Source organism: Danio rerio, chromosome 18, assembly GCF_052040795.2.
Source record: "Danio rerio strain M-AB ecotype USA chromosome 18, GRCz13ab, whole genome shotgun sequence".
In the NCBI taxonomy this organism is placed as follows: domain Eukaryota; kingdom Metazoa; phylum Chordata; class Actinopteri; order Cypriniformes; family Danionidae; genus Danio; species Danio rerio.
In genome coordinates, this window is record NC_141038.1 from 7,515,589 (window position 1) to 7,529,354 (window position 13,766).

At 37.2% G+C, this 13,766-nt stretch overlaps 1 protein-coding gene across 5 annotated transcripts in view; it reads left to right on the forward strand.

Annotated features, from left to right (window-relative positions):
• ptprq (protein tyrosine phosphatase receptor type Q) overlaps positions 1 to 13,766 on the forward strand; it is a 134,028-nt gene that overhangs the window by 59,860 nt on the left and 60,402 nt on the right. For all 5 annotated transcript variants that reach the window (XM_087292747.1, XM_087292746.1, XM_087292748.1 and 2 more), the window contains 2 exons: positions 9,773 to 9,933; positions 12,694 to 13,099. In XM_087292747.1, the coding sequence (XP_087148873.1) occupies positions 9,773 to 9,933; positions 12,694 to 13,099 (567 nt within the window). The remainder of the gene's footprint in view (positions 1 to 9,772; positions 9,934 to 12,693; positions 13,100 to 13,766) is intronic.

Below are 13,766 nucleotides of genomic sequence, written 5' to 3' on the forward strand. Positions count from 1 at the left end.
CTGAGCGTCACTGCTGCGGCAGTGATGTGGAGGGGAGTGATGCTCGGCTGAGCGTCTCTGCGACTGCAGAGGTGCGGTGGTAGTCAGTACTAAGGGGAAGAATACGCTTCTGCAGCAGCGTATTAACTGCTTTAGCAGTGCTGGGAGTGACAGAAGTGGTATAAGTGTAATGGAAGTGTGCATGAGCTCCAGCAGAGCGTCACTGCTGCAGCAGTGGTGCAGGGGATGTAAATGATGCTCGGCTGAGCGTCTCTGCTGCTGCAGAGGTGCAATGGAAGTCAGTATCTGGAAGGTAAATACGCCTTCGCAGAGACGTTTAACTGCTTTGGCAGTGCTGGAGAGTGTATCAGTAGTGGATTGCTAAGTGGAAGTGTATATGCGCTCGCTAAGCGTCACTGCTGCGGCAGTGATGTAGAGGGGAGTGATGCTCGGCTGAGCGTCTCTGCGGCTGCAGAGGTGCGGTGAAAGTCAGTTTCTAAAGGGAAGTGCGCTTTGGAGAGCTGATTAACAGCTGTGTAGCAGATAGGAATCAGACACAGTAGAGCGACTCTGTGGCTGCAGGGGTGCATAGGTATTCAGAGTCTGGTGCATTATATGTGTGAAAGCAATACATGTTCCCGCTAAGCCTTTACAGCTGTATTATAGCGGGGAGTGTGGTGATGGAAAATAAATTGATACTACAATGCAATGTAATTAAGTGGAGCTGCTGTAAAGGTGTGATGGTGGTCAGTATGTAAGCAATACGAGTTCCCGCTAAGCCTTTATGGCTGTATTGTTGCGGGAAGTGTGGTGATGGAGAATAAATTGATGCTACAATGCAATGTAATTAAGTGGAGCTGCTGTAGAGGTGTAATTGTAGTCAGTATGGAAGCAATACGAGTTCCCGCTACGCCTTTACGGCTGTATTATTGCGGCGGAGTGTGATAATGGTAAAATTTTTTGAAAAGTGTACATGTGAGCTTTTAAAGAGCTTCACTGCTGTGGCAGTGGGAGCTTGGGGCTACCCCTGTGGGAGTCCGAGCTGCGGAGAATGAGTGCAAGTGAAATTAAAAAATTATGAAGAGAAAGAGAAGGGAAGTTTAATAAAATAAAAAGGAAAGTTTAGTAAAAATGAGTCCTATGCAACTAAGACAGAAAGTAGGAAGAACAGACAGAGTCGTGCTGCTTGGAAACTAGGTTGAAGTCTGCAACCGAGAATCAGCTGGGCTTCTCTGAGGAAATATTGGCTGAGCCAAATTGAGGATTTAGAGGTGTTAGAGGACCAATGACAGAGTTTATATCTGTTGTTGGAAGACTGTTCAGGCAGGGCGTCACTGCTGCCGCATTGGTGCAGGGGAAAAAATAATCTCAGCAGAGCTTCTCTGCAGTTACAGAAGTGCAATAAAATCAGTGGTGCAGAGAATTAAGGCTAAACAGCCGTCTCTGCAGTTGCAGCTCAGGCAAAGCTTAACTGTTGCAGCAGTGGTGCAGAGGGAGAATAAGGCTCGGCAAAGCGTCTCTGCAAGAGCAGAGGTGCAGTGGTACTCAGTATTAGAGCCTCACACGGAAATACTAAGTACTATTAGCAGTGATATTTAGAGATGAAAGTGAAAAAGGGGCTCAGCTAGAGCGTCACTGCAGTTGCAGTGATGTTAATGGGGTGTATAGTTAAGTGGAGCACCTAAACAGTCGATATTAGTAAGTTTTGAGTGCTCCCGCAGGGACGTTAAATACTGCCTTTAGTGATATGTAAAGATGAAGGTGAATAAGGCATATGCTAGAGGGTCACTGCGGTAGCAGTGGTGCTTTGGGTGTGCAACTCTGCGGAGCATTTCTGCGGCTGCAGTGGTGTAGTGGGCCAGTATGGAGGCAACTTGTGCTCCCGCAGAAGCATTTACTGCTGTATTAGTGCGGGGAGTGCAACGATAGTGGTATTTAGAAAATTTGTAAGTGTATGCAAGCTCATTTAAAACGTTCCTGTTGCAGCAACTGAAACTCAAGACAACCCCTGAATTGGTCGGAGCTGTGGTGAATAAAAGTGAATAGAAGTATAGGATATTTTAAATTTGGAGAGAAAAAGTTAAAGCTAGAAAAACAGGGAAGGGTAGTGAAGGAGCTCCTATGTTAATTAGGAAGGGAAATAGGAAGGAAATGACAGAGTCATACTTCATACCCAATAATGCATGATGGTGGAAGTTGGCTGGAGAGGATCGGCTGGGCTTCCCCGAGGTGGTATTGCTCTTCTGTGGTGTAAAAATGCTAAGAGGTTTAGAACCAGGGCCGGAGTGGGACACCTTTTCAGCTCTGGAGTTTCAAGCCTCAGACCGGCCCACCTCAGTTCACGACTGACTATATTAAAATAAGTAAATAAACATTTCCAAATCAGTTTCTAATGGCACTATCATGTCTTTTTTTTTTTTTTTTTTTTTTTTTTTTTTTTTTTTTTGAGAAAACAGCTGCTTTAGAACTTCAAATGTTCTACAACCCTAACAGTGTTATATGTCTTATCAAAAAATGAAAACACTAAATTACTCTAGCAAGGATCGAACCCAGGTCCGCAGCGTCTTAACCTAACGTGCCAACCACTGTTTAGAACAGGTGTGTGGGGGAACGGATATCATCCTGCATCCCTTCATCCTGCGAAGATAGATCAGATATGGTTAGGTGTATCGTTGGATTGAAATGTCATACTTAGTTCAGAAGACTTAAATTATAAAGGCTAGTGTGAATATGGCATCGAGGGTGTGGGCTATGTGAGTGGAAAAGTGTCATTTGCAAAGAGTGTAAATGTATTTAGAAATGGATGTGGAGTGTAATAGGTTGGATGAGGGTCAGCTTCTGCAACCAGCTGACATGATCTCTGAAATAAGAAAAACAAGAGAGAATCAGAAATGACATTACAACATGGTACATGTATGGCAAACACAATGAATTATTTTAGCTGATAACCATGCGGGGCGTCTTAATAAGAGCATGGGCAACTAAGTGTGGAAGTGCCTTTGTTAATGCATGGTACGAAGCCTCATTGTCGCAACGAGCAAAGATAGTAGAGGTAGGCATTTGTCCCTCCTAAGGATGGCATATTAAATGGGAAATCTGCTCGACTAGTGATCCTGATGTACCTCTTGAAGACAGGGTAGGTGGAATTATAGTGGAGTTTAAACCCCTTGGTTTGTATCTAACGCAGAGTCAATTGATGAAACATCAGACATGTCAGAAATGTCCTCCTCTCATTCGTGGAAGTCAAAGCGGGAAGTTTGTTTCTTTGCTGTTTTCACATCTAACCAACTTGCCATTATAAGCTTATGGCTTATAAGTGTATGGACATGAGTCACTGGGGCATATTACGATTGGACTTCTATGCCTAATGCATTGAATGTTTTTCAGTAGCAGAGTAAACTTTTTAGAAGTTAAACTGCTATCAGATGTGGCAGTTTTTTTTTTTTTTTTTTTTTTTTTTTTTTTTTTTTTTTTTACATTTTATAATTATTTATTTTCTTTATTATTTATTTATTAATTTATGTATTTATTTATTTATCATCTGCCAACATCAAACCCTGAACTTAAAATTAATGTCACCATTTAGTAGTAATTGTGTAAATGTAATGATAATCATTCATGAGCTTGTCATGAGAGAGGGTGGGACCATCTCAAATTTTTGAGAGTTCATTGGATGGTGACGCTTCTCCTTTCAGCTATTGGCTCGAAGGAGTGTCAATCAAAGTTGCAGAAAAAGGCTGGCGGCCATTTTGTTTGCCAGAGAACTAGTGTTATGATTGGAGACGCTACTCTATTGAATGCACCACAGCGACTAGTTTGGAGGATTAACATGGATGTTTATCAATGTATGCATAAGTTGTGGACTGATGTTTTAAGGATTGGATTGTCTACAACCTTGATTGAGAGGTGAGTCATTCTATTCACGCTAGAATCATCCTTTAAAGATGGATGTTTAATCTTAGTTGTAGTTTGTGAGGCTTCCCCTTAAAAAGTGTCATGTATGTTACCGCTGGTGCACCCCTAGAAGAGAGTTCAGCTTGAATCGCAGGCATTGAGAGTTTAGGCAAAGTTCATGGATGGTGATCGAGTTTTTACTGTGATCTTGTTGGAGAATTGGGTTGAAGACACAGAGATTGCATTGTGTGAGGCAATTGAAGTAGAAGGTTGAGAAGTTGTAGTTGGATAAGTTGGTGTAGCTGGAGAAGTTGATGTAGCTGGAGAAGTTGTTGGATAAGTTGATGTAGCTGGAGAAGTTGTTGTTGGAGAAGTTGATGTAGCTGGAGAAGTTGTTGTTGGAGAAGTTGATGTAGCTGGAGAAGTTGTTGTTGTTGTTGGAGAAGTTGATGTAGCTGGAGAAGTTGTTGTTGGAGAAGTTGATGTAGCTGGAGAAGTTGTTGTTGTTGTTGGAGAAGTTGATGTAGCTGGAGAAGTTGTTGTTGTTGGAGAAGTTGATGTAGCTGGAGAAGTTGATGTTGTTGCTGCTGGAGAAGTTGTAGCTGGAGAAGTTGATGTAGCTGCAGTAGCAGTAGCAGTAGCAGTAGCAGTAGCAGTAGCAGTAGCAGTAGCAGTAGCAGTAGCAGTAGCAGTAGCAGTAGCAGTAGCAGTAGCAGTAGCAGTAGCAGTAGCAGTAGCAGTAGCAGCTGATGCAGAGCAGTGTATTCTTCAAATCGAAGATGACTGTAGTGAGAAAACCCTGGCTCTTTATAGTGGTTAGGAATGGCCTGATTGGTGGATCAAGCATGCTAATGCAGGACCAGCCGTGTTCAATCATAATCACGTGCTCCTCTCGAAATTAGTTTATGAATAAACTTCACAAAGTATTTTGAAAATGTTAAAATTGGTGGTTGGCCGTTATCATCATTAACGTGAGACTCTTATTGCGCAATAAAATCGCCTCTAATCTATTCTTGTAGGTTGGGTTGAGAGCTAGGTCTGTTCTACACAAGCTATGGTTACTTTCTCCTTGATATTTTAGCGCAACTGTATACCTGACTGGTGAGCCATCTGACAAAAAAGTGCCCTTCTAAATTAAATCAGCAGGATGCCTGACTTTACCTGCAGTTCGGCAGTTTCACTTTTAACATTTTATTCATGCTGCCATGACAAACTGGGGTATTAGACGCAAATAAGGAGTAAGGACTGGAGAGAGTGTTATGGAATTTAATATCGCACGCCACATGGAAAAAAAAAAACTTCCGCATTTTGCAATGTGTGTGTGCGGTCCTTTACTGACAGAAGCTTGTGTGGAGCTTGTCGGAAAATATGGCAAACATTCCTACATGACGGTATTAGTTTGATCGCAGTGTTTACTTCAATAATGCCTCTAATATCTGCATACTCCACATGTCTTCATTCCATTTCTGTTTAGTTCAGTTATGACTTTAGTCGGATAAAGGTGATCAAAAATCGCTGTTTGGAGCTTATATAGGCCTACAGTTCACAGTTCATGTTTAACTGAATAAACAGTGAGTAAACACAAGTACATCTTATTGAACATCATTCATTTTCATCGGCAATTATTATAGTAGAACAGTTTCTCAAGCAGTTTGTGATGCATTTTGGAGACAGGAAATGAGCCCCTGGTCTAATGAGCCACCTCGCCAGAGAAACCCGTTCTCAAAGACTTATCATTTTGGTAGCACATACATTCTGAATGGTTTCAGCAGAATTCAAATGAGCCATTTTTATCTATATTGATTCTTAAAATAATCTAGATAAAAAGAATTCATCTATGCCCACCTATAATATATATATATATATATATATATATATATATATATATATATATATATATATATATATATATATATATATATATATATATATATATACATACATACATACATACATACATACATACATACATACATATATATGATAATACGTGTATATATATATATATATATATATATATATATATATTACAAATAAATAAAATTGTTTTTATTATCATACAATGATTATTTTAAATAAATAACAGAAATTAATCCTAAATGTAACTGTAAAACAATGTAAAGACACAACTGGAGTGATATGCTAAGAAATCTTTTGCATGAATTTTAATGACAAATCTATAGAATACAAAAAAAAATTGTGTTTTATGTAATTATCTGTTGTCTTTTCCTTGACCCATGGCTGAGAATTAATGTTATGAAGTCTTACCTCTCTGGCTTGTTGTCCCTCCTTTATGCTTCATAGCCATGCTTAGCCAAAATAAGATCATCATCATCATATTATGACTTTAGTTTTGTCGACTTGCAAAACTCGCTGCATGCCAACACTTCTGCATAAAAGTTAATCCGGTTTTATAGCGCATGAGCACCGTGTATTTTATCAGGACGCGCAGCGCACGGGAATGGTTTTCTGCATGTATGCGTCAATTTGTTTTCACCAGCGCTGTTTTGGTTGCACATAGGGAACAACAAACGCATATGCAAAAGATGCCAAATGTGAATGGCCTCTTACGTCTTCATTCTGGGATTACCACTAAAAATTAATACGCTTGCATAAAAAAAATCCTGTCTCAAAGCTTTTACTGTCTGGGGCTTGTTTTTTTTGCACCGTACCCTGTGCCGCCCTGCCAGAAAGATGCCGCCCTGGGCGATCGCCCATATTGCCCATGCCTAAATCCGCCACTGATTATAAGGAATGTAACATTTGAAAAAGCAAAGCCACATTCGCTGTATGAAAATGTTATTACCTCAACCCTAAAAAGACTTGCTTAACCAAATTATGTTGTGCTGACTGCAATTTAAAGAAGCACTTAATCACTTTAGACTCCGCTGATGTAGAATTGCTTTTGTTTTTCCCCCATTTTTATATGACCCAGCAAACCTTCAGTCTACAAATTCATCTCTATATTCTGCAACAGTGGAGAATTAATGGCTTGTTTAGTTTTGTACAGACATGCAGCCAGTGATGATTGATTGTTGGTTTTGTGTGTTTTCTATCAATGCTTGATGGTGACATTGTGAAGCGTGTCATAGAGAACAATTAATTTTGTGACTCATCTGTATGGAGAATCTCTTCCCGAAAGGCTCGGGGAATAAGTGTTTGTGACTTCTCTAGTATTCAGACTCCAGGGTCAAAATAAGCGAGGGTTATAAATGAGATTTATATTTTGCTGGACTGGGTGTAATTACTTCTGTCTGCAAAATCCGCTATCTCTAATTATACCTTTAATTGGGTTAATTTAGCTGGAGGAAATGACTTTTTTTTCATGCCGAGCCAGTTGGCGCCGCGTTTGTGAATGCTCATTAAATGCACAGAAAAACAAGAAAGGTTATTTGTTCATTTAGGGTTGCTTTTATCTAAAATTAGATTTCGGTTGAAGGCCTCAAAGCATCCGCTGCCGAAAATGTGTGATAAATAAAGGGTGGCCTTTTTCTCTGTACAAATGGGAAAATTGAAACTGTTCTCTCTAATGAACATTAGGTGGGCACATTAAAAGATTTTGGTCGTATTCTTTCATTATTCAATCATTCAGTCAGTCATTCATTCATCCATTTGTTCATTCATTCGTTCATTCATCCATTGATTAAGCAAGGATAGATTAAACTTATTTTACAAATGTGACACTGGGTGACGCAGTGGCGCAGTAGGTAGTGCTGTCGCCTCACAGCAAGAAGGTCGCTGGTTCGATCCTCTGCTCAGTTGGGGTTTCTGTGTGGAGTTTGCATGTTCTCCCTGCGTTCGCGTGGGTTTCCTCTGGGTCCTCCAGTTTCCCTCACAGTCCAAAGACATGCTGTACAAGTGAAATGGGTGAGCTAAATTGTCCATAGTGTATGAGTGTGTGTGTGGATGTTTCCCAGAGATGGTTTGCGGCTGGAAGGGCATCCGCTGCGTAAAAATGTGCTAATGAATGAATGAAGTGACAGTAGTTAGATTTTCTGACTGAACTTTTTAAAGAATTATTGTTTCTACAAAATAATTAAAGATATAAGTAAATAACAAAAATAGTTATTGTAAGTTTCTTGATCAAATGTGTATAACAGATCAAAGAAAATCAACCAATTGTCTTTTTTTTTTAGGAAAGACAATACAAAGAAGACATCTGTATCCTTAAGCATGCTTTGTGAATATCAAAACTAAATGAAGAGTTCAGATGCAAAACCCTCTAAATCCATCAGACCTCTTTTCTTGTAAATGAGCATTTTCTATAAGGCTTTTCTTATAAGGTTCAGAAGTTTCATTTTATATGTAATGAAAAGGTTATAGTTAGTAAATAAAATACCTTTTTTTTTTTTTAAATGTCACTTTAGACAATTCTTTTTTATTTTAACAAGGTCAATTTTCTTTTTCTTTAAAACCAGCTAAATCCACACACACACACACACACACACACACACACACACACACACACACACACACACACACACACACACACACACACACACACACACACACACACATATATATATATATATATATATATATATATATATATATATATATATATATATATATATATATATATATATATATATATAAATTTAAATATATAAAGCTGTCACGTAAATGACGGTTCATTCCGCTGTGATAAACCAGGGAAAAAGCAGAAGGAAAATGAATAAATGAAATCTGTCAAGTAAGTGCATTAATTGATAACGTTAAAACTGACATTAAATAAATCTTAACAATCTGTTGGCATTTCTGATATCTAGGATTTAGATTTAATGTAAGGAGAACAATGTAAACATTGCAAACATTGTAATCTAAGTTGAGTTGCTATTTAATGTAGCTATAGTTAATCGGACTCATTCAAAGTAGCGTTGCTGCGCAAAAACACGTTATGAAAACATGCTACACTTCGGAATACACATTGTGTTTTCTTTTTCTTGTAATGCACAAAGTTTTGAGGTAAGGGACATTTCCATTTGTCATTCACTGACAGTGGGACAGACTCATCCAGCTCATCAAACTCCGTCTTTTAAAATCAAAAGCGGAATAAAACAGTTTCCTCATAAAAGTGGGCGTATCAGCGCTGCTACATTGAAAACATATGATTCGATTCACGCTTCTGATCCAAGGATCTGGCGGCTTTTGCTGTCAAAGCCAGGTGGCATTTAGCGGCTTTTGTGAACAAACTGTTATTTCTGAATGCGCTGATGCTGGGATTTATATGATTTAAAACAAATCTATTTGTTGATGGTGTAGTATTTGCCTAAAGCATTCACTCAATGTCATTAGCTCATTTTTGGCGGAAGTGGAACTTAGCAGCTTTTGCATCTGAACTCTTCAAATATTCTTTGTGGTTTACACTTTTATTAGAAATAAATTTGCACATTTGTCTTTAATATTACTGAATTTTCGTATTTCTTTTTTCTTTTTCTTTTTTTCTTTTTCTTTTTTGTGAAAGACTTAAAGGTATTATATTTCTGTGCTGCAGTCACTGAAGGTTCTAAAAGCCCTGTTTAAAAAGATGTGAAAATATACTTTATATTTATATTTTTTTTTAAATGTGAACGTTTACTCATTATTTACTCTCCCTCAAGTGGTTCCCAACCTTTATGAGTTTCTTTCTTGTGTTGAATGCAAAATAATATATTTTAAAGAAAGCTAGAAACCATTGGCTTTCATAGTAGGACAAACAAATAATATGTGAGTCAATGGTTACTTATTTTAAGCTTTCTTTAAAATGTCTTCTTTTGTGTTCAACAGAAGAAAGAAGCTCATAAAAGTTTTGAAATTAGTAAAAGAATAAGTAAATGATGACTTTTTCATTTTTTGCTGAACTATCCCTTTAAGTACACTGCAACGTGTGTTCATACTTGTGTGTTTTTTTCCATGTCAGCCCCGAGCGCAGTGTCTCTTCTGAAAGCAGAGGCTGTGGACTCCACATCAGTCCGTCTGTCCTGGCGATCCCCAATCCAACCCAATGGTCTGATCACTCACTACCGCATTCTGGTGCTGTACCATGATACACTTGTACAGGACATCACCCTGAGAGGACAGGTGACACTCAATAAACTACACAAGTGTTCATATTTCAATATCCAATTTATTTATTTTAATTGTTTAATTATCGGCATGAGTTAAGTCTCCTTTTTGTGCCTGTAAAAATAAATAGGGCTGAAGAATATATTGTTTCTGTATTGATATTGCAATAAGTACATAAGCAATAGTCAAATCACAGGATATTATAACCGGTGTTATAAACGAGCAGGAGCCACTTTTAAAAACTTATACAGTCATCCCAACATTCAACCAGGGTGCGAATTACACATTGACGATCGGGGGATTTTGGGTTATGTTTGGTAATATGCCTCGGTGAACCAAATTTAAATATTTAATTCAATTACATCTAGTTTATCAAACTTGTTATTATTTTCATTGCTTTGAGGGATATTGACTTGTTCACAATGACATTTGTGATATTAAATAGACGGTGACAGGTTTGCTTTCCTGCACCTATTAATAGATGATCATGAAAGACTGCATGTATTTTTAATTTTACTGTTTAACTTCCATGTGCGAGCAAGTATATAATAAAATACAAACTATAGATCTAGTTTTTACAAACACCTATAAACTCCTTTATTAAAGAAACACGCACAAACAACACTTACACTGTCTGTCGGTGCTCTAGATTTGCCGGTTTCAAACTGATGAATTAATATTTCTGATGCAAACATGCATTCACAATGGTTTGAACCATAGTAGGGGTGGTAAAACATATATCTATAATTTTAATTCTTTATATTATTTAAGATGCAGATCGGAGCAAACTATTTCTTTACTATTAAACCGCAGACCCTTCCATACATCTTGTTTTGATGTTCTTAAGGGGGGATTAAACATTAATTAGGGGTGTCAGAATCTCCCAAACCCCCCTGCAATTCGCACCCTGCGTTCAACCATAAAGTTACCATGGGCATGCCAACCTGATTTCACCAAGTAGGACATGTTCCTGCATAAACATCTATGCTGATCCTGTAACAATATTCCAATGCAGCCTGTTCTCATGAGGAAATGTAAGTATTTTACGTTTTGTCAGTTTAGTGGCTAATTCAGTCGTACGAAAATGTAGGATTTAAAAAGGAGGCATGGCACCAAATCCCACCCCTAACCCCAACTGTCATTGGGGGATGAGCAAATCGTACTAAATTGTACGATTTAGATCATACAAATTCATACGAATTAGCCACTAAATCAAAAAGTTACGAATTGCCGTGAGATTGCGTTGGCCGATCAGAATTAAAGGAGATGTTTACTGTTTATGTTAAGTTAGGGTTAGGGTTATGCTCTTCTACATGATTGTTATTCAACTATTATTCCCTCTGATTTTGGGAATAATTTACTGTTATGGTTGGGTTTAGGGGTAGGGAATAGGTATGGATTACATTTTCCAAAAAAAATGATGTTCCAGGATCAACACAGATGTTAATCCAGGATCACATCGTACTTGGCAAAATAATGAAGATATTAAGATAATAATAAAGGCATAAGAAATTACACTTGTAACTTAATTGTGAGATTAAATGTATTTGTGTTTATTTATACAATGAAGACTATACAGTGTCATTTTACATTTGATTATTAGATTTGTGTATCTGTAAATCCAGAAAATTAAAAATCACAGTGTATTTTATTTGTATATTATTGCTCTACTGTGTTTATGAGTTTTTGTTATCAGTTTATTATATTTTAGGCGCACTTCCTTACAAAACCATCCTAATGTATATAAAATTGTGAATATATTGTTATATTCAGAATTTTAATAATATTGTCTGGGGAAATTATACTCAGTATCGCAATATACAGTTGAAGTCAGAATTATTAGCCCCCTTTTGAAATTTGTTTTCTTTTTTAAATATTTGCCAAATGATGTTTAACAGAGCAAGGACATTTTCACAGTATGTCTAATAATATTTTTTTTTCTTCTGGAGAAAGTCTTATTTGTTTTATTTTGGCAAAAAAAGCTTTTTTTTTTTTTTTTTTTTACATTTTAGTGACAAAATTATTAGCCCTTTTAAGCTATATATTTTTGTGATAGTCTACAGAACAAACCATCATTATACAATAACTTGCCTAATTACTCTAACCTGCCTATTTAACCTAATTAACCTAGTTAGGCCTTTAAATGTCACTTTAAGCTGTATAGAAGTGTCTTGAAAAATATCTAGTCAAATATTCTGTACTGTCATTATGGCAAAAATAAAATAAATCAGTTATTAGAAATGAGTTATTAAAACTATTATGTTTAGAAATGTGTTGAATCTTCTCTCTGTTTAACAGAAATTGGGAGAAAAAATAAACAGGGTGCTAATAATTCAGGGGGCTAATATTTCTGACTTCATCTGTATACATTTATATATTGATTAAAAATAAAAGATTGCAATGTCAGTTAAATAAAAGATCCCAATGTCAGCACCGTGCAGCCCTAAATCAGAATATACTGATATAACATATACTATAAATTACTTGAATGAGATTTCAGAGGAGGATAAATTGACTCGAGTTTAGGGTTCTAACAGCCTGTGGAGCCCTCAACTTCAGACAACTTACCCTCTTTGAACGTGCGCAGCTGTAAGTAAACACTGACTTAATTGAACAATTTTAAATCATCATATTGTATCAGCTGTAATCATTTATAAATAAATTAAAATGTATTCTGGTGTACATTCACTTACACGAGGTGTCTACACAAATAATATAAATCAACCCCCTGGTCTGAATGTTGACGTGCATATGTGCAATTTTATTGTGTTACAGAATCTCATTTCTCCACTTCGTCGCAATGCAAGGTCACTTGACTTCACCACAGAATCTGTGTTTACTCTTACCTCACATGAAACATTTTCCACTCTGGGTCGTGATTTTACCAACACTGATACAGAAGCACCATCAGCCCTTCCTCTGACCCCGAGTACCCCCCACACTCCTCCACCATGGCTCACGGTGACCCACGACAGAACCGACGCATCCGTTCAGACTCAGACTGATGCTGTAACTGAAGACCTGACGACTGAACACCCACCTGTCACTCCAGGCACTGACCAATCATCTGTGAACATAAGCCCCTCCCACCCACATCGAGTCACCAGGTCGACTGGCTCAGACTCCACCCAGCAGGAGACCAACCCTCCAATCAGTGCAGCCACCACTGTCGGCATAGAGAGTAAAATAACTCTATTCACTTACAATTGAAGTCAGAATTATTAGCCCCCCTGTTTATTTTTCCTCTAATTTCTTTTTAACGGAGAGAATACTTTTTTCAACACATTTCTAAACACTATAGTTCTGATAACTAATTCCTAATAACAGATTTCTTTTATCTTTGCCATTTTGACAGTAAATTATATTTTACTGGATATTGTTCAGTATACCAGTATTCAGCTTAAAACTGACATTTAAAGACTTAACTAGGCTAATTAAGCAAGTTAGAGTAATTAGGCAAGTCATTGTATATTGATGGTTTTTGTTCTGAAGACAATCGAAAACAAATATTGCTTAAGGGGGCTAATAATATTGACCCTAAAATCATATTTTAAAAATTAAAAACTGCTTTTATTCTAGCCGAAATAAAATAAATAAGACTTAATGCAGAAGAAAAAATATAGAAAACACTGCTTAAAATTCCTTGCTCTGTTAAACATCACTTGGGAAATAATTTTAAAAATTCACAGGAAGGCGAATAATTTTGACTTCTACTCTACATTTTAAGGTTTTGTGGTTTGGTTGAAATATTTCTGTCAAAATGACAATCATAATAAGTAACAGGTTTGAATGGGGTCTTTTAGCAATTTGACCCACAAATCTAAGATAAGGAGGCAAAATACTAGTTC